We start from the raw sequence: 27,269 nt of genomic DNA, 5'->3' as shown, positions 1-27,269 counted from the left end.
GATGGGCCCCATCAACCTAGTCTACCTTCTGCCATTCTGGGTAGGGGCAGAGGGTGGTTCTAAGGGCTGAGCTGGCCCAAGAAGCCCCCTAGGTATAAGGACTCAAAAGAAGAGCATGTCAGGGTCTCACTGATTCCTGGGATTTGTCTCCTCCCCTACCACAATGATGGCTATCTCAGGTTGTGTCTCAGTTTCCCTCAATGGCACAGGGGTATGCTTGCTCTGTCTTTGAGTTCTTTAAAGTACTTTTGAGTACCTGGAGCAAAGTCAAAGTTATGAAGAGGGAAAGAGTAGAGTGACTCCTGCCCCCTTGCTCACCAACCCCACGAGGACTCCAGCACAGAATTGGTTGGTCTCAGGGCAGGGGTAGAATAAGGGTCCTGTCTCCTTAAGTATCTGGTGGAGGACAGTGCCCCACCTCCCCCCAAGACTGGCAGCCCCTGCAGCCAGGCCCTCCCTCCCAGTCTGGGCAGTGGCCTCTGGCCCTCCTCCCAGCAGCCCCTCTTCTAGGAATGAGCTTGGAGTCACGGGAAACAGGCCCTGGGGTGGGATGCCAGGGCTCCAGGGCTCAGCCCTTGCCTCTGGGTGTGAGGAAACCTGGTCAGGCAGAAGTTCTAGGACCCTGGGGTCTTGGCACTACTTACCAAGGGGCCAGGAGGGGGAGTAGGGGTGCCTGGGGGAGGCGGGTTGCACGCAAGGCATGCTGGGCCCCCCTCGGTGGGTGGGTGGGGGGAACAAAGCTGGCATCAAGGCCTCAGCTAAAATTAGCCGTTTCCCTGCGCGGGAACGAGCATGCCTGCCAGCCGCCCAGATCGCCGCTGCCTCAGCAGGCCATCTGTCGCCACGTTTTGCTCAGTTCCCCAGGGTCCCCCAGCTCCAGCCACCCCCAGGGGCTACAGGGACTCTAGCTGAAGCTGTCCCTGGCCAGGGCTCTGGTCTCTGTGGCTGCCATGCTGTGTGACCTCAGGCTAGGCGGAGTCCCTCTCTGGACTCCTAGACAACAAGAGGGCCCTGGACAGACATCCTGGATCCCCCAGTCCTTCCAAGCACCAGCTGCTGATGTTGGCCACGGGGACCCAGGGTGTGGGCTGGCTGTCTCTCTCGTCCAGCATTTGAAGGTGGGCCAAGTGAGGTTTAGGGTAAAAGTCGGGATGTATGACAGACTTCTCAGTTTCCTTGGTCTTCAGCGGCTCTGTATCCAACAACACCCCAGGATTCCCCCCCTTACACCCCCCACATACACACATTATGGAACTCCAAGCAGTCTTACAAAAACAGCTCCAGTGGGAAGCCAGGAGGTGGAGGCTGAGCTCAGCTGATACTAACTTGCTCTGTGGCTTGGACAAGTCTCCTGCCTTCTCTTTGTCTGTTCCCCCCTCTTCAATAAGAAGCTCCCATTTCTTGAGCAGCTGCCCAGTTTATGCCACATTGTCTCTTGAGGCTGGTATTATCATCCCCGCTTCACAGACTAGCAAACCGAGGTACAGAAAGGTGAGGACGCTGTGGAGCCAGGGATGGGTGGCTATGTCCTCTTTCCTGTGGCCCTCTCGTTCTCTACTTGCTGGCCTCCAGTCTTGGCTTTCAGACCTTGGCACTTCCCTGGCTACTGCCCCTTCCCCCCACTCCAAAGCCAGAGGCTGAGCTGCTGCTTCAGGGTCACTCAGCTTGGCCTGGGAGGAGCTCAGACTTGAACCCAGGCCCCTTGGCTCCCAGCCTCCCTCACTCTGGCCAGCAGGCTGGGCTTGTTCCCTGGGTGAGTCATGCCCCGGGACTTTGGCCTCCTTGTCAGTCTGTATGGTCTGAATTTGGAGGAGGGGGCCTTGGTAAGAAAGAGGGGCTCCCCTGGCAGCAGTGGGGGGTCTGAAGCTATCATCTCTCTCCCTCCTCAGTCCTGCGTCCTGAGGGCATGGTGACAGCAACCCATTACCTGTCTCCCCTCCACCAATCTCTAAGAAGTCTTACAGGAATTGCTCCTCAGTGACCGCTCATTGTGCCCCCTCCCTACACAACAACTACATTCAATTAGAAATGAGGTGAGAGTGGGAGCCTGGGGAGGGGGCTGGCATCTCCAGGTTGTGTGCCCAGGTGGCTTCTTCCCACCACCCTGACACTGGCTTACCCAGGAGGGACGCCAGTGTGCTTCCTCCCCTGGTGTCCAGGGACCAAGGTCACACCCAGAGCCCTATGCGCCTCCACCTCCTCCTGGGGCCAGTGGTGTTTGTCACTGGGGCAACGTGCGGCTGTGCCTGGCTCTGGCAGTGCTGGGGTGACATTCATGCCCTGTGAGCTGTGACGCCTCTGCAGGCAGAGGACAGCACCACCCAGGCTGGCAGTGCTGGGGGAGGGTTGGGAGTGGGCTGCCACCTCTCCACAGCAGTCAGGGGTTAACATGTGTACCTGTCCCATCCTGGAGGGGGGACTCAAGGGGAAGGAACAAGATTGTGTTCCTGGCATATCCTGTGGGGTGGGGGTGGGGGGGGCTGTTTCTTCCTCATACCTAAAAGGTGAGCCTTGTCAGTGTGGGGCGGGCGGAAAAGACCTGCATGCGGTGAGTGGGTGTGGGTACCTGGCCACACATTAGTTACATCGACGTGAGGGGCACAGCCTGTGTTCCTGTCTGGGGGTATCAGATGCGCCCATCTTACGCCTTGTGGGAAGTGACAGGTTAGGGGAACAGTCACTCACGTGCCTGTCTCTCCGACTGTCGGGTATGTGTGAGATGTCACCGTGTGCGCAGCTCATGCTGTTGTGGGGAGTGACACGTGTGATTATCTCATGCTGTTGGGAGGTTGTCAGTAACTTCAGAGCTCGTCCCTCACCCTGAAGAGAAGACATGTTTCCCAGTGGTATGGAGCTGACAGTTGGTGGGCCCTTCCCAGGGAGACCGCAGGGGCCGAAGGGCCGGCCAGCAGAAGCTCTCCAGGCCCTGAGCACAGGGACAAGTCTGTGTCGAGGGGGGCCTCATTCCCACATGACCTATACCTTCTGACCCAGGTGCCAACCCTGGGGACTGTGCCCCAGGAGGAAGGACCCAGTGTTTTTCAGGTAGTGTGCAATGGGGCCTCTGGGACTGGGGCAGGTGTAACTGGAGAGGTGGGGCGCCAGGCAGGGTGTGCATGAGGGGCTGTCCCCCTAGGCCTGGGGGACCCTATTCCCTGCCTCTTCTGCCCCTGAAACTGTTAAACTAATTAAGGCTGTGGAGCCGCAGGATTAATCGGGGCAGCTCGGCGCGGGCCGGGAGCTCAGGTAGTCGATTAGTGCGCAGCGGAGGATATTGGATTTCTGAACCGCAAGTCAGCACTATTCGGGCCTGTTATCTCTCCGAGGCTCGAGGGTCAGGAGGCGGAGGCCCAGGCGTGCTGGCCACCCCCGTCCAGCCAGCTTGGAGGTTCACTTCCCCCTGCCCACACTGCTGTCTGTGCTGGGCTGCCCGAGTTCGCACCCACTCCCCCTGCCCTTCTGGCCCCGCTGCTGCCCACACAGCGTCCTCGCCCAGCCCTTCTCCCTGGCGCATCCTGGCCCTGTCTCCCTCCATCACCCTCTGGTTTCCCTCTGTCAGGCTGGCCTCCCCAGTGCCACCATCCCCTCTGGCTCTCTCCCTCTCAGTCCCACCTGGCCTGACTCACACTGTGTGCTCACTAACGAGCTCTTCAGCCTCTGACTAGCCTCTCCGCCTCTGTCATTTCCCTGTCACTGTCCCTGTCCCCCAATCTCTGTTCGCCTCTCCCATCACCTCTCCGCTTTTGTTTTTGTGTCTGTCTCTCACAGCCTCTGTCTGTCACTGTCTGTCTCTTATGTCTCTGTCTCTGTGTGTCTCTCTCACTCTCCTTCTCTTCCTCCTTCTGGCATTCAATCTCTCTCTCTCTCTCTTGTGTGGTCTCGGCTGGTGTCTGCAACCAGAACAAATCTCCCCCAGCCAACACCCCCTGAACAAGCAGGCCAGAGCAGCTAATGGGAAACATGTGATTCTGCCTTTCGCCCGGAGCACCGTGAAGGGAGCCTTAGTCCCAGCTCAGCCCATGCTCCCCCTTCGCTGCATTCCCCCCACCACACTGTCCCCCGCCTCCCAGTGGCTCCCCCAGCCTGTGTGGGCACAATCACAAGTTCCCCAGTCATTTAGTGTCAGGGGTTTGGGGGAAACTGTCTTTTATCAGTTGGGGAGTATCAGGTTGTGGAGGGGCTGGGAGAAGCTTTGCTCTTTTGGTTCCCCACAGCCCCCAGGGCCAGACAGACCCCATGCAGACTCCCCCCCCCCCCCCCGCCACCACCATATGTAGGAGAACAGGGCCAAGATGAGCTGAGCCGTGGGGGCCTGGGTGGGGGGGGCAGCCAGTCCACCCCCCTTGGAGGGGTCTGGAGCCACTCAGAGTTCCATCTTTTCTGCCCTCAGGCCTCTGGGGAGCTGCAGAGGTGGGGGCTCCCTGAGGGCTTGGGAGCTGCTGGGCTGCATTTCGGTGCCCACCCAACCACAGGGAAAGGGGGGATAGATCAGAGGAGGGAGGCTCTGGCAGGTTGGAATTCTCCTTCTCTGCCTGTGGATAAATTGTCCCTAATCCAGGCTTGGGGAGCTGTCTGGCTCCTACAGAGAGAGAGAGAGAGAGAGAGCGAGAGCGAGAGCGAGAGAGCGAGCAGGAGATAGGGAGGAGGCAAGCAGGCACACAAACACAACGACACAGACGCACACTGTCTCACAAAGGGTCTCTCACATGCACACACGCATGCTGACGAGTCGCACGAAAGTGCCACACAGATACCAAGGCACCCTTGGTCTGACAGGCACACTTCAGCACACAGGCTCGCTCACATGTTGGCGTTGACAGAGGTATATTATTAGCACAGACATGCAACGACATGGCATCAAGGACCTACAGACACACAGTGTGACGAGGTCACACAGTGCACACATCCATGGACACTGCATAAACACAGTGATCCGCGGCAAAGCAGACCCACAGGGACACTGACCAGGCACGCCATCACACCGTGACCCCGAAAGCCTAGAGGACAGGAGAGGTAGGAAATGGGCAACACTGATGCACAGTGACACCAGTGCCTACAGTCCTAGCCCTGGAGATTGGGAACTGCAGGGACAGCGGAGGATCACCTGCACTCCCCCTCCCCACCCCCCACGTGTGGTGAGACCGGCAAAAGCCAGTGCAGCTCCTGACAGTAGGCTGCAGAGAGCCAGGCAGAGTGTGTGCAGAGAGGCACACCCATAGCTGACCAGTGGGCACACCTTGTCACACATAGGCACACATACTCTTACCTCTGTCCTCACAGGTGTACAAACGCAGGCTCAGCTGCACATACACAAAGCAGAATAGACCCAGACGCACACACCCATGTGTATAACCGAAGACACCGAACCCAGGTACACATCAAACACATACACAGAGACCACAGCTGAGCAAGCACAATCCCATATATGTACACTCTGAAGCACACATATACCTGCACAGACACACAAAAATACACAGAGAAGCATACATAAGGCTAAGTAGACCCAGGAACCAACATGCAGGTGCATTTGCCTGGACAACTGAACGCTCATAGGCGTGCATTCATACAGGCAGAATCTCTTAACACACAGCAAATTCCCAGGCAACTAGAACCTGTAAGGAGTCCATGAGACCTGGTTCTCAGACCCCCTCTGGACTCCAGAACAGACCTCAAGGAGGCAGACGAACATGCAGGAAGCAGCAGGGTAGTCAGAAGGGCCATGGCTGTTAAAGAAAACAAGAGACGGAACCAGCTGACAGAGAAGGGTAAATGCCAGCTGCATATACATCCCTTGTGGAAATCTGCATGCACCATCACTTTGAACAGCCTCTTACACCTGCATTATAAATAAGCTCTTAGCATCTATAGTTTCTCCAGAGTGCTCCTCCCCATTCACAAGGTCTTCCCATTTTACAGGTGAGAAAACTGAGAGCCGGAGGTTAACTGATTTGCCCAAGAGGGCTGAGCCAACGACTGTCTTGACTCCAAAGGCCAGCTTTCCACCACGCTGTGTGTGCATGTTCATGCATGCGTGTACCTACATATACCAACATACCGCTTCCCAAGAGAAACCTGAGTTTTCAAGGTTCACAATGTCCCCAGTGAAATGAGGTTTGAGCTGACTTAATTGTATGCAAGAGTGCACCCCATCTTGGACAGCCTCCTGGTCCCCCTCTCTGGCGCATCCTGTGTCCGTGCTTACGCCTGTGGTACTCTTTTCTTCCACAGATGGGAGCTTGCCTGCCTGTCTGCACATTGGCCTGGACCCCAGAGCCCACCCAGCTAAGTACGTGTAGAGGGCCCCGGGTTCGGGGCGACTCTCAGGCTGCCGCAGAGACCACCCTGAGGTCACTGGTGAAGACTGGCCTTTCCTGCTGAGCTGGGCCTGTCTGCACAGCCTGTTCAGGTAGGTAACAGTGGACAGGGAAACCAGGTCTGTGCTTCGGCCACCCCTGGGAAGTGAGCATCAGGGGGAGTTACTGCCCCATCCTAGCAGGGATTTCCCCCTGACACCTTAGGCCAAAAAGAGGCCCTTCAGAGAATCCAAATATATTAACCCAACTTACTCAGACTCCTTCCTCCTCACCCGGAAAGGGGAACTGAGGCCCAGGGGTATACAGCAAGTTTCCCGGAGTCCTGCCACCTAGTCTCGGGACTCTTCCTTGCTCTTTGATGGCCTGAGAGGACTGGGAAAAGAGAGTTTGTGACAGTGAGCAGAACTCAGGGTCAAGGGGGAAACCAGAGCATGCCTGATGTGTGCTGCAAGCCCCCAGAACTGAAATCTGTGGAAGCAAGAGCTGGGGGGGCAAGGTGAGGTGCCGAGAGGACTGTGTAGTTCAGGTATGCTAGGCTGCCCAACTAGGATGAGGTGAAGCAGGGGGCAGGGCCTGCCTCCCTGCTGCTGACCCAGATTAGCCCACCCAGGCTCAAGAGCCAGAGGCCAGGTGGGACTGCCCTGCCCTGCCCTGCCCTGCAGACGCAACTCCCTAAACTGACACATGAAGCCTCCAGGCTCCAGGAAGCTCCCTAGAGCCCAGCCTGCCTGGGGACCCCACCCAGCTTCCAAAAGAGCATTCCTGGGGCCTGAGGTCTGGGGGTGGGGCCTCTTGGGATTGTGAGGGTGGGAAAGTTCATCTGTGGGAGGATGCTGGGCTATGTGTACCCATTGCAAGTATAGGGCATCTTGTGTGTGAGCACACAGGCATGCGTGCAAGCAGGTGTGTGTAGGGCTCTGTCCTTAGGTGTGCAGGCTTCTGTATGCACGAATTCTTTTATAAGTAGACCGGCTGGGGACGTTAGAAGGCTGTGTACGTGGTACATTGGAGTGATGAGTGTGCAGGATTCAGAGTGTCCTGGGCACGTGTGGGAATACTGGAGTGTTGTGTTTGCCACGCTGGATGGTGTATGAGTACAGGGTGCTAGTGTGCATTGGAGAGAGGGGGGTGGTACCCTGGGATGGTATGGTGCGTATACATTGGGGTCTCCCTGTGTCACTGGGAAAGCATGTGTTCAGGGTCCTGGGTGCATGCTGGGAGTGGTGCGTGCAAATGGCACCATTTGTGCTTTGGAGGTGGGCTGAGCAGGCCTTCAGCTGAGCTGGGCTCAGCAGTGCCCAGCCTTGTGGCCAAATTGCTGAAGTCACTTCCTTTCCAGCAGCAACTTTCCAGGAGGAGGAGTTCTTCAGACCTGGGCAGGGAGTTGGGGGGTGGAACAAGGAGCTCTCAGGGGAAGGAGGTGGGCGGGGGTGAGAGGCTGTAGGGAGGGCCTGGTGGGGCTGGAGGAGGGGAGTCCTCTGGGAGACAGAGGGAAAGACAAGGACAGAAGTCTGGAAGGGCCAAGGGCAGGAGGGGATGGGGGCGGAGCAGGGCGGGAAGCACAGTCCCTGAGTGACCTCGGAGGGAGGAAGGGAGGGCCACCCAGCAGGGTGAACCTCGGGTTCAGCCAGAGCTGGCTGTGGTGCCTGCACACCTGGCACCCAGGTCAGGGGGCTGGCAGGGGGCGGGTCTAGGGCAGACCTGCTTGCCAGGTGCCCCACTCTGTGCAGGAAGGGGGTGGGCGAGGGCTGCACAAAGGAGCTCTGTGTGGCTTGGGGGTAGGGTGGAGTGGGGTGTGCTGTGCTGGGGCGGGGGCTCTTGGCTCCAGGGGGTGGGGCGGGGCTTGCTCCCCTTGGGGGCATCGGTGGCTCTGAGGGGACACCTAGTGGTGAGGGAGGGTAGTGCACCGGGATGGTTGGGGTGGGAGGGGTGGGTGAAGAAGCTGACTAGGGGTAGATTAGAAGTTAAAAATTAAAACTTGTGGTTGGGACTATAGCAGTTGGAGGAGGCTGCAGGGTAGGGGACTGACTGTGGACAGTGAAGAAGTTTGGTTTAGAGGAGCTAGACAAACCTAAGTTTAAGATTTCAGCTCTTCTGTGTCATGGTTGTTTGTCCTTAAGGGCATAACTTAAACTTTCTGTGCTTCCATTTAAATGCCAGATAAGTGACAGCTACCAATATTTTTTCATCATTGTTATTTTTGTTAGGATTTTGGGCTGGAGTCTGGTTGGAAGAAGATCTTTAGTATAATTAGGTGGGTGGGAGGGGGGTGAAGAGGAGGAGATTGAGAGGGTGATGCTTAGTTCGTGAGGGGACAGACCCTGGGAGACAAAGGCCCTAAAGGGAGACACTGGGGGTCTCAGGGCAGCAGTAATGGCCCTTTCGATGCAGTGTTTTTCAGTTGAGCACATCCCTGGGCCTTCAGTCCAGGCTGGGAGGGAAATGGTGCTGGGGGGAGTGTGCAGGCTGGAGAGAGAGGGTCATGAGGCCGGAAGTGAGAGCTAGGCCTGGTAGCCTGGCTCCCCTGGGGAGGCTGTGGGTGGGGGCGGGGAGGCAGTCTGGGGAAGGGGTGGGGTGGTCACAGCCGCAGCCACCAGGAGGGTGGGGCTGGGGACTCAAGGATGTGGGCTGGCGCTTCCCGGCACTGTGCACAGCAGGTTGGGGCCCTCTCCCAGCTGTCTGGTGTCCCCATGGGCGGGCTCAGACACACTGACCCAGAAGCAGACAGAGGGACAGAAGGACCCTTTTGGCTTTGTTCACAGACATGGGTTCTACGGGACCCTTGGGATGGGTCCAAGAAAATGACCACCTGGGTGTGGTGGGGAAGAGAGCCAGCTGCTTCCCTCAGATCTGAGAGGCTGCAAGAGACAGCAGTGGACAGAGTCATGAGGTCTGGTAGGAGGACATGCCCAAAGGTCTTCACGGGTGGGTGGAACAGAAGCAACCACTGGAGAGGAGGTTTTCCTTTTCTGCCAAGATGACAGCCTCTGGCCCCAAGTGGGAGGTCTCCAGAGCGGGGAGGCTTGGTAAGCACCACCCTCAGTAAGGGAGGGATAGTGGCTTCTGGTAGCCATCTCTAGGAAGACTTCAGGAGCCAGAGGTCAACCGTACTGTTGGAGAGCAGAGTTGGAGATTCCAGAGTCTGAGCCCCTTCCCTCCTTTGTGAGGGTGTTGCCCTCAGGCCTTCCTGTAAGAGCAGTGGTGAGATTCTTGAAGCAGAGAGAGCCTAGTTAGCCTGGCCTGCGAGGAGCTAGGCTGGGAGAGAGCAGAACCCTGAGTGATCCAGTAAGTGGGACAATGATGAGGAATAGCTAAGGCCTGGGACCTGCAGAAAGGGAAGGACAGTGGACAGAGGGACATTCTGCCTGGATGAGCAACAGAAGGGCCCTTCCCATGCCTTGGGAAAATCTCTTTCCCTCTTCAGTCTCAGTTTCCTCATCCATAAAATGGGAGGGGCATGAGGTGGTGCTAGAACGGTGTACCCACTGGGGGAGCTGATTAAAAAATACAGATTCCCAGATGTCCCTTCACATCTATGAGTCAGACTCCCCTGGATGAGGGCCTGGGCATCTGGAACGTTACACAGCTTCTCCCAGCGCAGGGTTTGGAAGCCAGTGGGTTAGATGATTTTAAGGTTCCTCCCAGCCTTAAATTAGACCACAGCTCTAGAAGGAGCACTTTCAGGAGTGGCTGAAGGAGACTTTGCAGGAGTTGGGAGTGGAAGGAGGCTTTGGACTTAGGGCAGAATTAGGAATCCTGTCACTTAGCAGCTATGTGACTTCAGGCAAGTTACACAATCGCTATGAGCCTGTTTCCTCTGTAAACTAAACTCAGGGATCATAAACCACGCCTTCCAAGGTTGCTTTGAGGATTCAGCAGGTCCTGTGTGTGAAGGTGCTTTGTAGACAGCAAATCAGCGCCCAACAGAGAGGAATGGGGAAGTGTCCTTACCCATACCATCCTGACTGCGGGTCAGCTCTGCTGCCTTCCTGTAGGGTGACAGCACTAGGCAGTGTGGCAGCCAGTGAGAGTCTGCACATGACTCTTGAGAGGTAGACCCTAGGGATCAGGTCAGGGCCAAATGCTACGCAGGGTCAGGGTCAGCCTTTTTTACATACGTACATACTTATATCTATGTATGTACATGCATATTTGAGAGAGAGAGAAATATTGATCACTTGCCTCCCATGCCTGCCCCTACCGAGGATTGAACACCCAACTTGCTGGTGGTGCATGGGATGACACTGCAACCGAGGCACACCGGCCAGGGCAGGGTCAGTCTTTAAGACCCTCATCATGGTGGTCAGGGCACATTCCACTCATTGCTCCCCAAGATCCCATCTCCTAGGATCAGCCAGGGCCCTGAGTCCCCCGGCTCCCTGGAGAGTTGGACACGCCTGGGTCTAAATCCCAGCTGTGCCCAGACCAGCTCTGGGAGTCAGTTGGTGAATATTTATATAGCATCCATAGCTGAGGCCCTGGGGTTCGGGACATAGCAGTAAACAAGATGAACACAGTCCTTGCACCTGAAGAGCCCACGTTCCAGGGGGACACACCGAAGAGCCAGTTATCCGAGGGATTGATTGCAGCCACGATAAATATTGTGAAGGGGAAATAGGGCTCTGAGAGTGTGTAGTGGGGGCCAGATGGGCGGTCAGAGAGGGAGACAGGCACAGAAGTGAACAGGACAGAAGCCCTTGCCCTCATGGTGCTTAAAACCTTCCAGTGGATGGTTTCCTCACCTGTGAAAGTGGGGATGATAACCCTACTGACCCGGGGTTTGCAGGGCGTTAGGTGAGGTAAGTCGTATGAAATGCTTAGGCCAGTATTTGGCAACAGAGAAAGGGCCCCCAAAGTATGAGCTTCTGTTGTTGTTGACTCTCTGGTATGATTGCTAACCCTCCGACCTCAGGCACTTGTCACTTTTTTGGTACTGCTTTTATTCCAGTAATAAGTAAGGTATTTTGATGATCCGATATTTGCCTACCCAGTCTTTGTATTGATACAAAATAGGTACCCCATAAATAATATGAACAAATGATGTTAGTTCATCTCTGAGCCTCCATTTCTTCATCTGCAAAATGGGGGGTTATTAATAGCCCCTACCTCACAGGATTGGGATGAAGAGTTAAATGAAACGATGCCAAGACAGCTCCCAGCTCAGTGCCTGGTGCGCAGTAGGTGCTCACTAAACCTGAGCTGCGATGGTCCTTTCCAGGCGCTTTCCAAACCCTGAGGCCTGGGCCCAGGCCGAAGTTGTTCCACAGCACCCCCAGCTGACAGCCAGCAACTGGCAGCGCCCCCAGGCACCGGGGCCCTCTCTCTCCCAGGTCAGCCGGGTGTGTGCGCTGGAGGGAGCATCGAGGGAGCCACGGGTGGCATGTGGAAGAGACTGGGTCGGTGGGCAGGTGGGCAGTGATTGCGCTGTGGCCCCAGACCATTCAGATCTCCTGTTGTCTGTCTTGTCGCCCACAGAGATCTCCAGTGTGACAGCCCAGGCGGCAGAGCCGAGGGTGAGTGTCTGGGGTTCCCCTAGAACCCTGGGGGTGGGGGCAAGAAGGAGGGAGGCCTGGCCCTTCATAGGACTTCCTGGCCCTGTCCTTCTGTTGGATCTGGAGTGGTTGCCCTGCCCTGCTGATGTCCTTCCCTCTCAGAGGCAGGTGTCCTGTTCCCTTTGAGCAAATAGTCAGGGTCTAGAAGGGGGTGAGCTGTCAGTAAGTGGAACTGGGGCCTGTGAGGGGTTTATGGTGCATGTGGTGGTTTGGGAAAATCTGGGGGTCCACAAGAGGATTGGACTTGGGGAGGGGACTTAAGAGAGAGGTGCAGGGGCTCATCGAGGATAGGCAAAGCTTATGAGGACTTCGGTTTTCAGTGAGAGACCTCCTGCCTGTCCTGCCCATTAGGTCCTGGTCCCGGCTTCTCGCACCCTCATGTCAGCCCCGGCCCCGCCCGGCGGCCCTCTGAGGACAAGGTCAGGATGCGTGTGAAGCCTCAGGGCCTGGTGGTGACTTCCAGTGCTGTGTGCAGTTCTCCTGACTACCTCCGGGAGCCCAAGTACTATCCCAGCGGCCCCCCTACCCCCCGGCCCCTGCTTCCCACCCGGCCCCCCGCCAGCCCACCTGACAAGGCCTTCACCCACACCTTCTCCGAGAACCCACGCCCACCCCCACGCCGGGACCCCAGCACCCGGCGCCCACCAGTCCTTGCCAAGGGGGACAACCCGCTGCCCCCTCGGACAGCCCATCCAGTCTCACAGGCCCACTGCCCCACACCTGCTGAAGACGGCAGCAGCTCCCGACGTCGCTGGGACAACGGGCGGGTGAACCTGCGTCCAGTGGTGCAGCTGATTGACATCATGAAGGACCTGACTCGGCTCTCTCAGGACCTGCAGCACAGCGGTGTGCACCTGGACTGCGGTGGGCTCCGGCTCAGCCGCCCACCCGCTCCGCCCCCTGGCGACCTGCAGTATAGCTTCTTCTCTTCCCCCAGTCTAGCCAACAGCATCCGAAGCCCTGAGGAGCGGGCCACCCCCCACGCCAAGTCCGAGCGGCCTGGCCACCCCCTCTATGAGCCTGAGCCTGAGCCTAGGGACAGTCCTCAGCCCAGCCAAGGCCATAGTCCCACAGCCACGGCTGCGGCCGCTGGTCTGCCCCCAGAGCCTGAGCCAGACGGTCCTGATTACTCAGAACTCGCTGACGCCGACATCCTTAGTGAGCTGGCCTCTCTTACTTGCCCTGAGGCCCAGCTGTTGGAGGCCCAGGCCCTTGAGCCACCATCGCCTGAGCCAGAGCCTCAGCTCCTGGACCCCCAGCCCCGCTTCCTGGACCCACAGGCACTGGAGCCACTTGGGGAAGCTTTGGAGTTGCCGCCTCTGCAACCTCTTGCTGATCCTCTGGGGCTGCCAAGCCTGGCTCTTCAGGCCCTGGATACCCTTCCTGACTCCCTGGAGTCACAGCTGCTTGACCCTCAGGGACTTGACCCCCTGCCCAAATTGCTTGATGTCCCTGGCCGTCGTCTGGAGCCCCAGCAGTCCCTAGGGCCCTGCCCACTCGCCGAGCCCTTGCGCCTGGACTTGTGCTCACCCCATGGCCCCCCTGGGCCTGAGGGTCTCCCCAAGTACGCCTTGCGGCGCACTGATAGGCCAAAGATTCTGTGTCGCCGGCGAAAAGCCGGTCGGGGGCGTAAGGCAGACACTGGACCCGAAGGCCGCCTGCTGCCCCTGCCTATGCCCACAGGGCTGGCAGCCGCCCTGGCTGAGCCTCCACCACCACCGCCTCCACCACCTCCTCCTGCCCTGCCAGGCCTAGGCCCAGGCCCAGTCCCAGAGCTGGAGCCAGAATCTTCTCAGACCCCAGTGGTTCCTACTCGCAAAAGCAAGTGCCGGGGTGTGCGGCGCATGGTGGTGAAGATGGCCAAGATCCCTGTATCACTGGGACGGCGGAACAAGACCACGTACAAGGTGTCGTCCTTGAGCAGTAGCCTGAGCGTGGAGGGCAAGGAGCTGGGCTTGCGTGTATCTGCAGAGCCCACTCCGCTGCTGAAGATGAAGAACAATGGACGGAATGTGGTGGTGGTCTTCCCACCTGGTGAGATGCCCATTATTCTCAAACGGAAGCGTGGCCGCCCTCCTAAGAACCTGCTGCTGGGTCCTGGCAAGCCCAAGGAGCCAGCTGTGGTGGCGGCCGAGGCAGCCACTGTGGCAGCGGCCACCATGGCCATACCGGAAGTGAAGAAACGGCGGCGGCGGAAGCAGAAGCTGGCATCTCCCCAACCGTCCTACGCAGCAGATGCCAATGACAGCAAGGCTGAGTACTCTGACGTCCTCGCCAAGCTGGCCTTCCTGAACCGCCAGAGCCAGTGTGCTGGGCGCTGCTCACCGCCCCGCTGTTGGACACCCAGTGAGCCTGAGTCAGTTCATCAGGCACCTGATACCCAGAGCATCTCCCACTTCCTGCACCGCGTGCAGGGCTTCCGGCGGCGTGGTGGCAAAGCAGGCGGTTTTGGTGGCCGGGGTGGGGGCCATGCGGCCAAGGCAGCCCGATGCTCCTTCAGTGACTTCTTTGAAGGCATTGGCAAGAAAAAGAAGGTGGTGGCAGTGGCGGCTGCTGGGGTGGGGGGCCCTGGCCTCACAGAGTTGGGACATCCCCGCAAACGGGGCCGGGGGGAGGTGGATGCCTTGACTGGGAAGCCCAAGCGCAAGAGGCGGTCCCGGAAGAATGGGACTCTGTTCCCAGAGCAGGTTCCCAGTGGCCCAGGCTTCGGAGAGGCAGGTGCCGAGTGGGCTGGGGACAAGGGTGGTGGCTGGGCCCCTCACCATGGGCACCCAGGCGGGCAAGCTGGCCGAAACTGCGGGTTCCAGGGGACTGAGGCCCGGGCCTTTGCCTCCACTGGGCTAGAGAGTGGGGCTTCAGGCCGTGGCAGCTACTACAGCACCGGCACACCTGCTGGCCAGACTGAGCTCAGCCAGGAGCGCCAAAACCTCTTCACTGGCTATTTTCGCTCCCTGCTTGATTCAGATGACTCCTCCGACCTCTTGGACTTTGCCCTTTCGGCCTCACGCCCCGAGTCCCGCAAGGCATCGGGCACCTATGCAGGGCCCCCCACCAGCGCCCTGCCTGCCCAACGGGGCCTGGCCACCTTCCCCAGCCGGGGAGCCAAGGCCAGCCCGGTGGCAGTGGGCGGCAGTGGGGCGGGGGCAGACCCCTCCTTCCAGTCTGTCCTGCCCGCTCGCCAGACCTTCCCACCAGGTCGGGCAGCGAGCTACGGGATAACCCCAGCCACTTCAGACTGCCGGGCTGCTGAGACCTTTCCGAAGCTGGCTCCCCACCCTTCAGCTGTGGCCCGTTCTCCTACCACCCACCCGCCCGCCAACACCTACACCCCACAGTACAGTGGCTATGGGGCTGGACAGAGTGTATTCGCCCCAGCAAAGCCCTTTACGGGCCAGGACTGTGCTAATAGCAAGGACTGCAGCTTTGCCTATGGCAGCGGCAACAGCCTGCCTGCCTCACCCAGCAGCGCCCACAGCGCTGGCTATGCCCCACCGCCTACCGGTGGCCCCTGCCTGCCACCAAGCAAGGCCTCTTTCTTCAACAGCTCCGAGGGGGCTGCCTTCTCTGGTTCAGCCCCCACACCCCTGCGCTGTGACAGCCGGGCCAGCACTGTCTCGCCTGGTGGCTACATGGTGCCCAAGGGCACCACAGCCTCTGCCGCCTCTGCTGCCTCCTCCTCCTCCTCCTCCTTCCAGCCCTCACCAGAGAACTGTCGGCAGTTTGTGGGGGCATCTCAGTGGCCTTTCCGGCAGGGCTACGGAGGCCTGGACTGGGCCTCAGAAGCCTTCAGTCAGCTCTACAATCCCGGTTTCGACTGCCACGTCAGCGAGCCCAACGTGATCCTGGACATCTCCAACTACACGCCACAGAAGGTGAAGCAGCAGACGGCCGTGTCCGAGACCTTCTCGGAGTCGTCCTCCGACAGCACCCAGTTCAGTCAGCCGGTCGGTGGCGGTTTTAGGCGTGCCAACAGCGAGGCCTCCAGCAGCGAGGGCCAGTCGAGCCTGTCCAGCCTGGAGAAACTCATGATGGACTGGAATGAGGCGTCATCTGCCCCTGGCTACAACTGGAACCAGAGTGTCCTCTTCCAGAGCAGCTCCAAGCCAGGCCGTGGACGGCGGAAGAAGGTCGACCTGTTCGAGGCCTCACATCTGGGCTTCCCCTCATCCGCCTCAGCCACTGCTTCAGGCTACCCGTCCAAACGGAGCACAGGGCCCCGGCAGCCACGGGGGGGACGGGGTGGTGGGGCCTGCTCAGCAAAGAAGGAACGGGGCGGCGCAGCAGCCAAAGCCAAGTTCATCCCCAAGCCGCAGCCAGTCAACCCGCTGTTCCAGGACAGTCCAGACCTTGGCCTGGACTACTACAGTGGGGACAGCAGCATGTCACCACTGCCCTCACAGTCAAGGGCCTTTGGTGTGGGTGAGCGAGACCCCTGTGACTTCATGGGGCCCTACTCCATGAACCCGTCCACGCCATCTGATGGCACCTTTGGCCAAGGTTTCCATTGCGATTCGCCCAGCCTGGGTGCCCCTGAACTGGATGGCAAGCATTTCCCACCACTGGCCCACCCGCCCACAGTGTTTGATGCTGGCCTGCAGAAGGCATATTCACCCACCTGCTCACCCACACTGGGCTTCAAGGAAGAACTGCGGCCGCCACCCACAAAGCTGGCTGCCTGTGAGTCCCTCAAGCATGGGCTCCAGGGGGCCAGCTTGGGCCATGCGGCTGCAGCGCAGGCCCACCTGAGCTGCCGGGACCTGCCGCTGGGCCAGCCCCACTACGACTCCCCCAGCTGCAAGGGCACGGCATATTGGTACCCACCTGGTTCAGCTGCGCGCAGCCCACCCTATGAAGGCAAGGTGGGTACAGGGCTGCTAGCTGACTTCCTGGGCAGGACGGAGGCTGCGTGCCTCAGTGCCCCACACCTGGCTAGCCCACCAGCCACGCCCAAGGCCGACAAGGAGCCACTGGAGATGGGCCGGCCACCTGGCCCTCCTCGTGGCCCTGCTGCAGCCACTGCTGGCTATGGCTGCCCGCTCCTTAGTGACTTGACCCTGTCCCCTGTGCCGAGGGACTCGCTGCTGCCCCTGCAGGATACTGCCTATAGGTATCCTGGCTTTATGCCACAGGCGCATCCTGGCCTGGGTGGGGGCCCCAAGAGCGGCTTCCTGGGGCCCATGGCGGAACCTCATCCCGAGGACACATTCACCGTCACCTCCCTGTAGTGCCAACTGAAGTGCCGACTGGACCTCGAGGTTTTGTTCCTGGGTGAGTCTGGGGATGTGGGTTCAGTGGGAAGAAGCCTGGGGGGTGGAGGTAGATAGCGATGAGCAGGAAGGATTTAAGGACAAGATTGAGGACCTGAAAACAAGGAGTGGATATTCAGGGAGGAGTCTGGGATTACATGTTGGGAACAGTTTTAGGGAGATAGGTTGCTTGGGTGGGGAACCCAGCACGGGGCTGAGATGTTACTGAAATGGCTGGAGATCCACAGACTGGACGGTCTCATCTAGTTTGGCTCATCAAGCATTTATTTCTCTCATTCACGCTAAGTCGTGGACAGGCACCACCTAAGTCCCCAGATTCCCGGAAACAGTCACCACTTGACCTTATGTGAAGGAGGGCATTCGAATTGCTCTGTGAAGGAGGAAGCAGGTTGTGTAATTGCCATCCAGGGTACCGACCCTGACAGGCTCCTTCATTTCCCCAGGAGCTTCATTTAGTCCAGGATGCAGTCTGGCAAGGGCCAGGCTAAAGGTGTGGCCAGTATGTCTGGTCATATACTCTGCAAGGGCTTTACGAAACGCCCAGAGTTATCTTTCCTGGTCTCCCACGGTACCCCCCAAGGTTCTTTTCAACATCTTTGGCCTGAGGTCAGCTCAGTGTGGTTGGGAATGTGGCGTAAGGACCTACGAGCGGAGAAGGGGTCCTGGGATCCTGCTGTGCCTGTGTCAGTGGGTCTGCCCCCAGGCAGGATGTTTCCTGCCTGGAAAAAGCCAGTCCCTTTCCTGAAGCCAAATGCGTTTCTAAGAGTTAAGTTAACTATTGCTAGATGCTTGGATGTTTTTGTTTGGCACTGCGACCTCAGTAGTTAGAGTCACAGTTCTTTAATATTCTCAAGGTTTTGTGTTTTAGAAAAAAGGGAAACAAAAGAGGGAAAATGCCCCCCAAAATAGTAAAAGTGGAGATGGTTGGAGAAATCGTTTTCTTGACAAACAACCTGCTCCAGAAATGCAGCCACAGCTGGCCCATGAGGTTGCCCAACAGACCTGTCACTGAATTGGCTCAGGTGTGGTGGGTGTTGCTGGAGTGGGCTGGGGGCCTTGAGCCCCTCCCTCTTCACCTCTGCTGCCACGGCAGCCTCCAGGGAGTGTCTCTTCCTGGAGAAGGAACATCAGGGCTCCTGGAAAGCCCCGTCCTGGTCTGGGGAGGCCATTCAAGGCCAGGGTGACTCAGGGTCCTAAAGTCATGTCAGCGGAAACTTCTTACCCACTCTCTGCCTGACCTCAGCTCCCTTGGTGCCTGAGATGGGCTCCTTGGGAGTCAGGAGGCCTAGAAAAGGACCATTCCCCTAATTGGCCATCGACTTGTTATATGCCCTTGACCAGGCTTTTATCCTCCCTCCCCTGACTCTGGCCTCTGTTTCCCTCATCTGTTCCAGTAAATAGACTTTGATAAATCTCTTAGGCTCTTGCAACTCTGTATGACATAGACAGTGGACCAAAGGGGGTTTTTTGGGGGGAGGGGGGCGGTGGCAGTATATTTTTCCTCCTAATGAAGCCAAGCCAAGATTAAAATGGCCTTCCATTCCCTATGCGTCTCACTGCAAGCAGTAGAGCCACAGATCTGAAGCAGGCCAGGGGGAAGCTGCTTAGGGTTTAAAATGTCAAAGTCTTGATCCTTCTCACTGGAGGGGAGATGTCTTGTGGATAATCAGAAATGTGAAATAATCCAAAAAACCGTTCCTCCCAGGCTCTGGGTGGGAAAAGAAACAGGTGTGGGGGCTGGGTGTTCAGGCAGGTCACAGCTCAGTGAGATACATAATGGAACCGTCAGCGAGGCCTGAACACGGGAGGAACTGGGACACCATCCAGCCCCACATTCTGGCCCTGCTTCCCGCCCAAAGCTGAGAGTTGACAGCACTCTCCTCAAACCAAAGCATTCAGATATTCCAGAGACGTCTGTCCAGCACCCAGTGTGTGCCAGGCATGAGGTGGGAGCACCACAGTGAATACCACAAATGAGGTTCTGGGCCTCAGAGGGCTTCCAGTTCAGAGGGGAAGATAGTAACCAGAAGGACACAGCGCCTTTGGTAAAGATCACCATAGGAAGGACTTCAAAGGGAATAAGAGCTAGGGGGCCATGAGGCTGCAGCAGGCTTATGTTTCAAGGTATCAAGGGCGAGGGAGAGGGAAAAACATTCTGGGTAGAGGGAACAGCCTCGGGGAAAGCCCCGAGGCAGGAAGGAGCTCCGCTTTAGAGGCAGTAACACCGAGTGAGGGGGTGAGGCAGGCAGGGCCGGAATCATACAGGGCATTGGCAGGATTTTGAACTTTATTCCGAGACAAGTAGGGAACCGCTGAGGTGAGCCATCAGCTGGAACATGCCAAGGGTCACAGTGGAGCCGGGCAAGTGGTGAAGGAGGGGGACCAGCTGCAGTAGTCCGGGCAGGCACCAGTGGTGGCTTGGACCCAGGCAGTGGTAGGGCTGTCTCCCTTTAAGATGGCACACCAGGTCCCTCATCTAAGACAGCCCATCAGTGCCGGGCACCAATTAAAATCATTGTGGGAGTGAGGAAGATTGGGGGATGTAGGGAAGTAGAATGGTGAGGAAAAAGAGTTGGCAGAGTGTCACTGTCGACACAAGGCCTAAGCAGAGAGGTCAGTGATGTGTTACTCACCAGCAGACCGTGGACCCTCTGGGAGGCGAGCCCCCGCCCCCAGTCGGAGTTGAGGAGACAGGTGCAACTATGAACCTTGCCCAGGGGGTCCAGTCAGTAAGTGGTGGAGCCAGCATTTGAACCCAGTACTGTCGGGTCCCTCACGTCCCCTGCCACACTGCTCCCTCTCCACCCCCCCCCCCAATTCCCCACCTGCAAAATGACGGATTGGTTGGATGTTCCCTGCAACTGTTTCTGGATCTGACATATTAAATGGATTTTGAGGTTCTGTGGAAGAAGCTGCATTTGAGCTTGACCTTGAAGAATAGGCAGGATTTGGACACTGGAGAATGGGGGAAGGGCATTCCAGGCAGAGGGAACCGTGGACAAGGACAGGTCATATCCCAGTGGGAATTGAAAGAGGAAAGCTCAGAGGAGCTAGAGTGGGGAATGCAGGACCAGACTGGTCTGAGAGCTGAGCTAATAGGGCAGAGAAGGAAAGGGGTAGAGGTGGGGGGTGGGGGGCACCTGAGCCCAGGCAGACATCTTCTCTAGTCCCTTAGATGGAAAGCAGAGCCAGACAGGCTGGCTCCATGTTGGGCCCTCATGACTGAAGATAGGCCCTTGCAGACCCTAGGCAGAGGGTGGGAGGGTCGGGAGGGCCCTCCAAGGTGTTCAGGAATCTCGAGTCCCCTTCTCCTCTCTGTTCCCTCTCAGGCCTGGACCTGAGGCCAAGAGAAATGTCACAGGTCCTCCAAGGTTACACCAGCTGGGGCCTGACCAGAGCAGGAAGCAGTTTCCAAGGCCACCATCCAGCCAGGGTCAGCAGGCATGCCCGGACCTGGGCCAGGCCCCGGCTGCTCTGGGCTTTGTCTCTTCTGTCTTGAAACCTCAAGAAGTCACTTGATCTTGCCTCTGGCTCTGAGCAAGAGGCCTTCACGTCAGGGGTCAGCCAGTCCTGCCCTGCCTCTTCTGGGCTCCTCATTCCCCGAGGCTGTCCTCCCTCCAGTTCTATCTCTTTCCTCTCTTGCAGCCATTTTCAGGCCAGGCCTTCTTGTTCTGAGCCCTCATTTCCTGGAAATCCATCTCCCCATGAACATGCCCTTTCACGCTCCTTCTCTCCCACATCCCTGTAGCCCTGGAAGAAGAACCCAAGGGAGCAAAGCCCTGAAACGGAGGGCCGCAGGGGGTGGGCTGAGAGTATGCCTGTGGGTGCAGATAGGTCTCTGTGCAGAGTCTGATTCCATCTCGTACCAGCTGTGTGACCTGGTGAGTCACATCACCTTGCTGTGTCTCTTAAGACAATTAAATGAGATGACTGCAAAGCACTTAGCCCAGTCGCTAGCCCCTAGTAAGCACGTAATCAGTGGCTGGTAAATGGAGGGCCAAAGTCCTCCCCTCTGACCCAGTCTGGGTAAGTTACACGCGCCTGACCCTTTCCTGCTTACTCACGAAACTGTAGCCAGGCCTCCTTCACCTGCTCAACTTGCTGCTTTCCTAGGAAGGATCTTGTATCTAGTGTGGATTTGGGGCTTTTGGTGGGAGGTGAAATGCCAACTAGGTCTTTGCCTTAACAACTAAGGCTGAGTCCTCCCTGGAGTGGGTGGGGCAGAGACAAGGTAAGTTACAGGCCCCTCCCCCAAGGACCCTGAAGCCTAAGGCACATCAGGACCCAAGTCAGCCAGAAACCCTGGCCACACCCTTATCCACACCGGCCCTCTCTCAGTGCAGATGGACTGGAAAAGATTGCCTGTGACTTTGTAATAGGTCACGATTTTTCCCCTGGTGGATTTGCCACCTTTGTCACCATAACTTTTGCTGCCACAGTACCCTCTGTGTGTGCTGGAGGGCAGGAGGAAGTAGGTTAATTCTGTATTCAGTGCACACGAACCAGCCACCTTTCTGGGCCAGGCATCGCAGCTAGTGCTGAGGGTACCACAGAACAAGACAAGCAGTGCGCCCTGCCTTCGTGGATTTTGCGGCCTGTAAATAGGTGTTCGTTAAAAGCCTCCAAGTAAATAAAATCTTTTTAAAAAATTTCATTAGCCCTGGCTGGTGCAGCTCAGTGGATAGAGTGCCACCTGCGAACCAAAAGGTCGTCAGTGTGATTCCCAGTTGGGGGACATGTGCTGGGGTTACCGGCCAGGTCTTCAGGTGGGACATGTGAGAGGCTGCCGATCACTGTGTCTCTTGCACACTGATGTTTCTCTTCCTCTCTTTCTCCCTCCCTTGGCCTCTCTCTAGAAGTAAGTAAGTAAAATCTTTTTTAAAAGCTTTTTTTTTTTTAAAGCCTCCATAGGGGCATCACTGTCCAGGGGAGGGCCTGAAACTCTCCCACCAGAAATACGAGGGACCACGCTCTTGAACCACAGGCACGGCAGGCAGCAAGGACTTCCTGGGGACAGAAAATTGGTCTTGAACAAATTTGAGGCTTTAGAAGTTGTCGTGCCAGCTCAGCCACCTGGGTCAGAGCACCCAGTGCCTTCCAGGTCTCTGCCCCAACACCTGTCCCCACTGCCTGAGTCCATTCCCCGCCCCCTCCCCACTGTGGCCACCAAAATGCTTGTTCTTCAGGGCACGGTGTCCGGGCCCCCAAGATATTTACTCAATGAATTGATTAAAACATTTGCTCCCATGCCTTCATTGTTTAACACCTTTTGATTACATCCTCTCCTCTCCAGCCTCCTTCCCTTCAAAACAAAGCCCAACTTCCTAGGCTGGTATTATGGGTTTCAAGACTTCTTTTTCGGCCCTGACCTCCTTTTCACACCCTCCCTTTCCAGCTCTGGACTAGAAGGAGCCGGGGCTTTCCTCGGTGTGCCCTGTGCCTTTGCTTTAACTGTTCCCTGGTCTGGGCTTCCCTTTCCTATCACTCTCCATCTCCCACCTGTCAATTCCTATCTTAGACTCAGACATCACCTCCTCCAAGAAGCATTCCAGGATCCTTCCCAGGTCCATTTAATCTCCAAACGTTTACGCATCCGTGACAGCCCTTCCTGGGAATGTTCTCCCCATGCCATCAGCTCCTTTAGGCTGGTTACTCATCTCTGTGTACTGTCCCCATCTCCCCAGTATTTCATCACGCCTGGGGCACTTCAGGGTCAGGGTTTTGTTTTTCCTCCTCCTTGAGTCAAAGAACAGCACGTAGACTAGGGGGAAATTGTAAGAAGACAGGGTACGCGTTGGGGAAAGGGTAGATGATTTCTCTTACCCCTACCCATCAGATATGCTCCTAAAAGTGGAGCAGGGCTCACTGGGCTTTTGGAGATCTCCAGCAGAGGGACTCGCCCAAAGACACAGCCACCCAGGCAGAGAAACACGGCATGGAAGAGCCGGGAAGGACCCTCGGGGATCACCCAGTTCCACTGTTCTTGCTCTTTCCTCAGCCTCTACTTCCATCCCAACACATACCTGTCGGTAACACCTGTCTGCACAGGCACCTCCTATGCGGAGGCTGGAGAGGGTATGGGCTAATGGGTGACCCTCCTCCCGGGACAGTTAAGAAGTATGAGGCTCCGAGAGTGGGAGACAGACACAAGGTCACACGGCTTGGTGGGTGACCATGGATGTGAAACCTCTGGCCCCATAGCATCCCTGTATGCTCAGCAGTGAAGGAGGTGGAAGACTCCTGAGGAGGGGATGAATGGGAAGGCTAGAGTTTAAAAAGCACCTGCCTGGTGGGTAGAGATTTAGAAAAATATCCCTGGATGGGGAGGGGAACCATACCCTGCCGGTTCCCGGCTGGGAGCCTCACCCTTCAGTGCATCTCCACCTCTCAGGTGTGGTCTGGCCCCTAAGGGAACCAGTGTCCTCTCCACATCTGATGGGCTCACTGGCCTGACTTTGCCCGAAAGTGTCGGAGGGGTGGTTTTGGCCTTTGGGCAGCTGCGGTTTGTCTCTGACCACTTTGCCTGAAGATCTCTCCCGTTACCTTGACCCCCTTACTTTATGTAGAAACTAAAGGCTGGAAAGGGAAAGAACTTGTCCCAGGCCGCACAGCAGATAGTCTCAGTCCCTACGTATTCTCTCAGCCTTCTGTTTACTGCCTTGTTCAATGTCAAGGCCCCCTTCTGTAGGGCAGTGACTCGAAGGTAGGGGTTAGAGCTTAGCTTCATGGACTGCAGTTAGTGGGTGTGAATATGTCTCTGCTGGTTGCTTAAATGAACATGGAAAATAAAATGCTCCTTTTGTGCCGAGAGCAGCTCTCTCTGGACAACCTGATTTGTACACCATCTGCAGCACTTTTGAGTCCCTGCCCAGCTATCCCTCCGTGCCCCCCAGTGCCAGCCCCACTGACAGGCAGAGATCATTTAATGCCCTGGCACCCCGGACAGTAAAACCGCTGGAGCCCAGGGACTCGGCAGCATGTGGCTCTGCAGTCCTTATTATGGAGGCATTAAAAGGTTAAGTCTCATGAACAATGGCTGGTGTCCTGGGGCGCCAGGCGCATGCTGGTGTTGGGGATACAGAGGTGCCACACACAGGTCTCTGCCCTGGAGGAGCAGGGAAGGGGATGACAAGTGCACTGGTAGCTATGGTAACAGGGTGGTCTAAGGAGGCATCCAGGAGGTGTGCCGGGCCTGAGCTGGACCCTGACGCACTGACTGGACTTAGACTGGCCTTCGCTGTCCTCACGGTCGTACAGTCAGCGCACATGCGACCCCAGCACATGCAGGATGCTGTGCCCAGCAGCAGGTAGAAGAGCCACAGCCCCTCCCGCCAAGGCTGGGCCAGGTGCCCCTCTGTGCTCCCTGAGCCCCCAGGGCTTCCCTTGGCACAGTCCTCTCTCCCTGCATTGAAATTTCCTGGTCTGGGTTCCGCTTTGTTTCCTTTTCTGCTCTGTGAGCCCCTCAAGGGCAGGGCCTAGCAGTTCTCTGTTTTGTCTCCAGCGCCCAGCCCTGGGCCACCTGGCATGTCAGCCTGGGTTCCCTTTTGTGGAACAAAAACCGCTGGAGACCGTGGCGAGGTCAGGGTTCTGCATAGCCACAGCACTGTCCATTCTCCCCTGCTCAGGAACCTCTGGGTTTGATTCTCTCCCCATCCCCCATCATCCCCCAGATTCTGGCCAAGTCATGAAAGCTGGGGAGGGCGGTGGGAGGAGGAAGGTGAGACAGGGATGGCTTAGCAGAGGGTGAGAAAGCCTCCCTGCTGCCTGGCCACTGGCACCATGGGAATGGTTCTGGCAGGAGCTGCCTGCTGGGCTGAGATCACCATGGAGACCTGGCTTGGAGAGGGTCACTGGCAGTGGCTAAGGGCTGAGAGGGGGTGGGGGTGACAGGGATTTGTGAGGAGGCTCCCAGCCTGCCCCGGGGCCCTTAGGGGGAGCAGGAAAGGCTGGGGTTTGGTAGAATTCACTTGCTAAGTGGTTTGAAGCAGCCCATTGTAAGTCTCCCACTTGTCTCCCCAATACATTATACCTGTCACCCCAACAGGAGGTTCCTTAGCTTAGCAGCTGTTCTTAAACTGTAATAAAACCGTCTTACAGATAGGTGCCTCCAGCCGAACCTGTCCCCCCACGTCCCATAGTCTTGCCCCCAATAAATACCTTGCTCATCTCTGCAGCTGTTCCTGTTTATAATTCTACCTGTGGAGAAGTGACATCCATCCCAACCGTACCCCCTACCACAAGAGTTGCTTTTCCACCAATCACCCCAGTAGAGCTGTCACCCTAATGGGCGCACCTCTGACCTATAGGGCTAATGTTCTAACCTCCCGTCACCTGTAGGAGACCTGGCAGCTTAACAGAGATGCAGCTCCCACCCTCTCCCTCACACCTCTGCCTGCCACCTGGGCTGAGACACCGGAGGCGGGGGTGGGGGGGTGCTGTCCCCACCTTCCCGAAACCCACTTGGGTCCCCAGGCCTTGGGGGAGTACTGGCAAGTCCAGCCTCAGGATGAAAGTCGTCCCTGGGGCTGACCGCCCAGCAGACAGCGGCTGAGGCTGAGCAGAATTTAAATGTGGCCCTGCTGGAAATGGGAGCCAAGAAGAGGACAAGGGAGGAAAGGCTTTCTGTGGCTGCCAGTTCCTGCAGGGGTGGGGGATGGTGGGCTGGCTTGCTGAGGAGTCCTAGAAGGTGGTTTTAGCACCCCCTCCCTGCCCCTGAGTTCTGGTGGGATGGTCACTTGCTAGGTGTGGGAGGCCTGAGAGGAGGCCAGAACTCTGAAAAGGATCGAGCTAATGACTGGATGTCTTGAGAATGACCAAGCCCATTCTTGTCCTTCTGGGCGCCTTCCTGCTCATCCCAGCAAACCTGGGGTCTGGATAGGGAACTAAGGTCCCCAGGGCCCTGCAAACATAATTCTGCCTCCCAGGGGAAGGGGGTACTTCAGACTTCCAGTGTCTGGTGATTCTAGGGAGTGAGGACTTGGGGGTTCCTGAGCTTCAGGGAGGCAGGGGATGCAGCCAAACACAGATGAATTGTGTTAGGCAGTTTCTTTATTCCTCTGTTCAGACAGACTTCCTCCTCACCTCACCTCTCTTAAGGAACAGAATGGCGTTGGTAGGGGCTGGGGAAAGAGGGTTGGATTTAGAAGAAATTAAAGCTGCAGTTCACACCTGTGCTGTGCTAAGGCCCCATCTTCTATATTACGTCATTCTTCAGAACAGCCTAGGTTGGAGAGCCTAGCTGGCCCAGGCCCTACAAAAATAATGAGTAGTAATTAGTGTCATTTATTATTCATTTATGTACCAGACTTTATCTGCCCTAAACCACTGAATTCTCCCAACAAACCTTTGGGATAGTTGTGTTAACCCCTTTTTATAGATGAGTATACTGAGGCTCACAGAGATTCTCTGACTTGCCCAAGGTCATAGAGCTATTAAATGGTGGTGCTAGCTTTTGAACTTAGCTGTGTCTGACTCTATAGAGTTCAAGTTCTTAACAAATTGCACAGCCTGGAACCCAAGCTCCTTGCCAGGCACATCCTTTACCCCTCTCAGTGGGGTGGGTGTTGGACCACACACTGATTTACAGAGAGGAAAACTGAGCTCAAAGAAAGTCAGAAGCAGTTCAGAGGCTCATGGGGGACTGTTTAAACTTTTATGGGAGAAGGAACAATGGGGTTAGCTTCTCCCAGAATCCTGGTAGGAACTGGGTGCGGTCCCACTCTTAACCTCCCTGTTCTCAGAACTCAATGTGTCTGCCTGCCACTGACTTCTGCCTCGCCTCTTGTGTTTCTTTGCAGCTTTCAGAAAACCAACGCCAAGACCCCTCCCAGCGTCCACATCGTCCTCTGGCAGGAGCGCCTGCCCCTCTGCCACCCACCCCACCCCACCTGCACCCCCTGCAGCCCCATCTTCTCCCCCCCACCCCTCCCTGCCCATCTCCTCCACGCAGAAGCCCAAGGTGAGCCCTTTCTGCACAAAACCAGCAATTGTAAATACTTTTTAAAAATGTACAAAACTTAAAAACAAAACACAGTTTTAGAAAAAGACAAAAAAAAGAGAGAGAGAGAGCGAGCGAAAGAGCGAGCGTGTGCAAGAGGTTGCAAGCGGGGCCTCGAGGTGTCCAGAGCCCTGCAAGT

At 57.0% G+C, this 27,269-nt stretch overlaps 1 protein-coding gene across 7 annotated transcripts in view; it reads left to right on the top strand.

The window, feature by feature from the left end:
- The window catches only part of AHDC1 (AT-hook DNA binding motif containing 1), a 62,532-nt gene extending 35,355 nt beyond the window's left edge, over positions 1–27,177 (top strand). For all 7 annotated transcript variants that reach the window (XM_053920397.1, XM_053920396.1, XM_053920399.1 and 4 more), the window contains 5 exons: positions 6,229–6,406; positions 11,533–11,644; positions 11,790–11,827; positions 12,218–17,134; positions 26,931–27,177. In XM_053920397.1, coding sequence (XP_053776372.1) covers positions 12,292–17,091 — 4,800 coding nt within the window. In that variant the 5' untranslated portion in view covers positions 6,229–6,406; positions 11,533–11,644; positions 11,790–11,827; positions 12,218–12,291 and the 3' untranslated portion in view covers positions 17,092–17,134; positions 26,931–27,177. The remainder of the gene's footprint in view (positions 1–6,228; positions 6,407–11,532; positions 11,645–11,789; positions 11,828–12,217; positions 17,135–26,930) is intronic.
- Positions 27,178–27,269: the final 92 nt, after the last annotated feature.

The sequence above is a fragment of the Desmodus rotundus genome, chromosome 3, assembly GCF_022682495.2.
Source record: "Desmodus rotundus isolate HL8 chromosome 3, HLdesRot8A.1, whole genome shotgun sequence".
Classification (NCBI taxonomy): Eukaryota; Metazoa; Chordata; class Mammalia; order Chiroptera; family Phyllostomidae; genus Desmodus; species Desmodus rotundus.
This window is presented reverse-complemented; position numbering and strand designations above follow the sequence as displayed.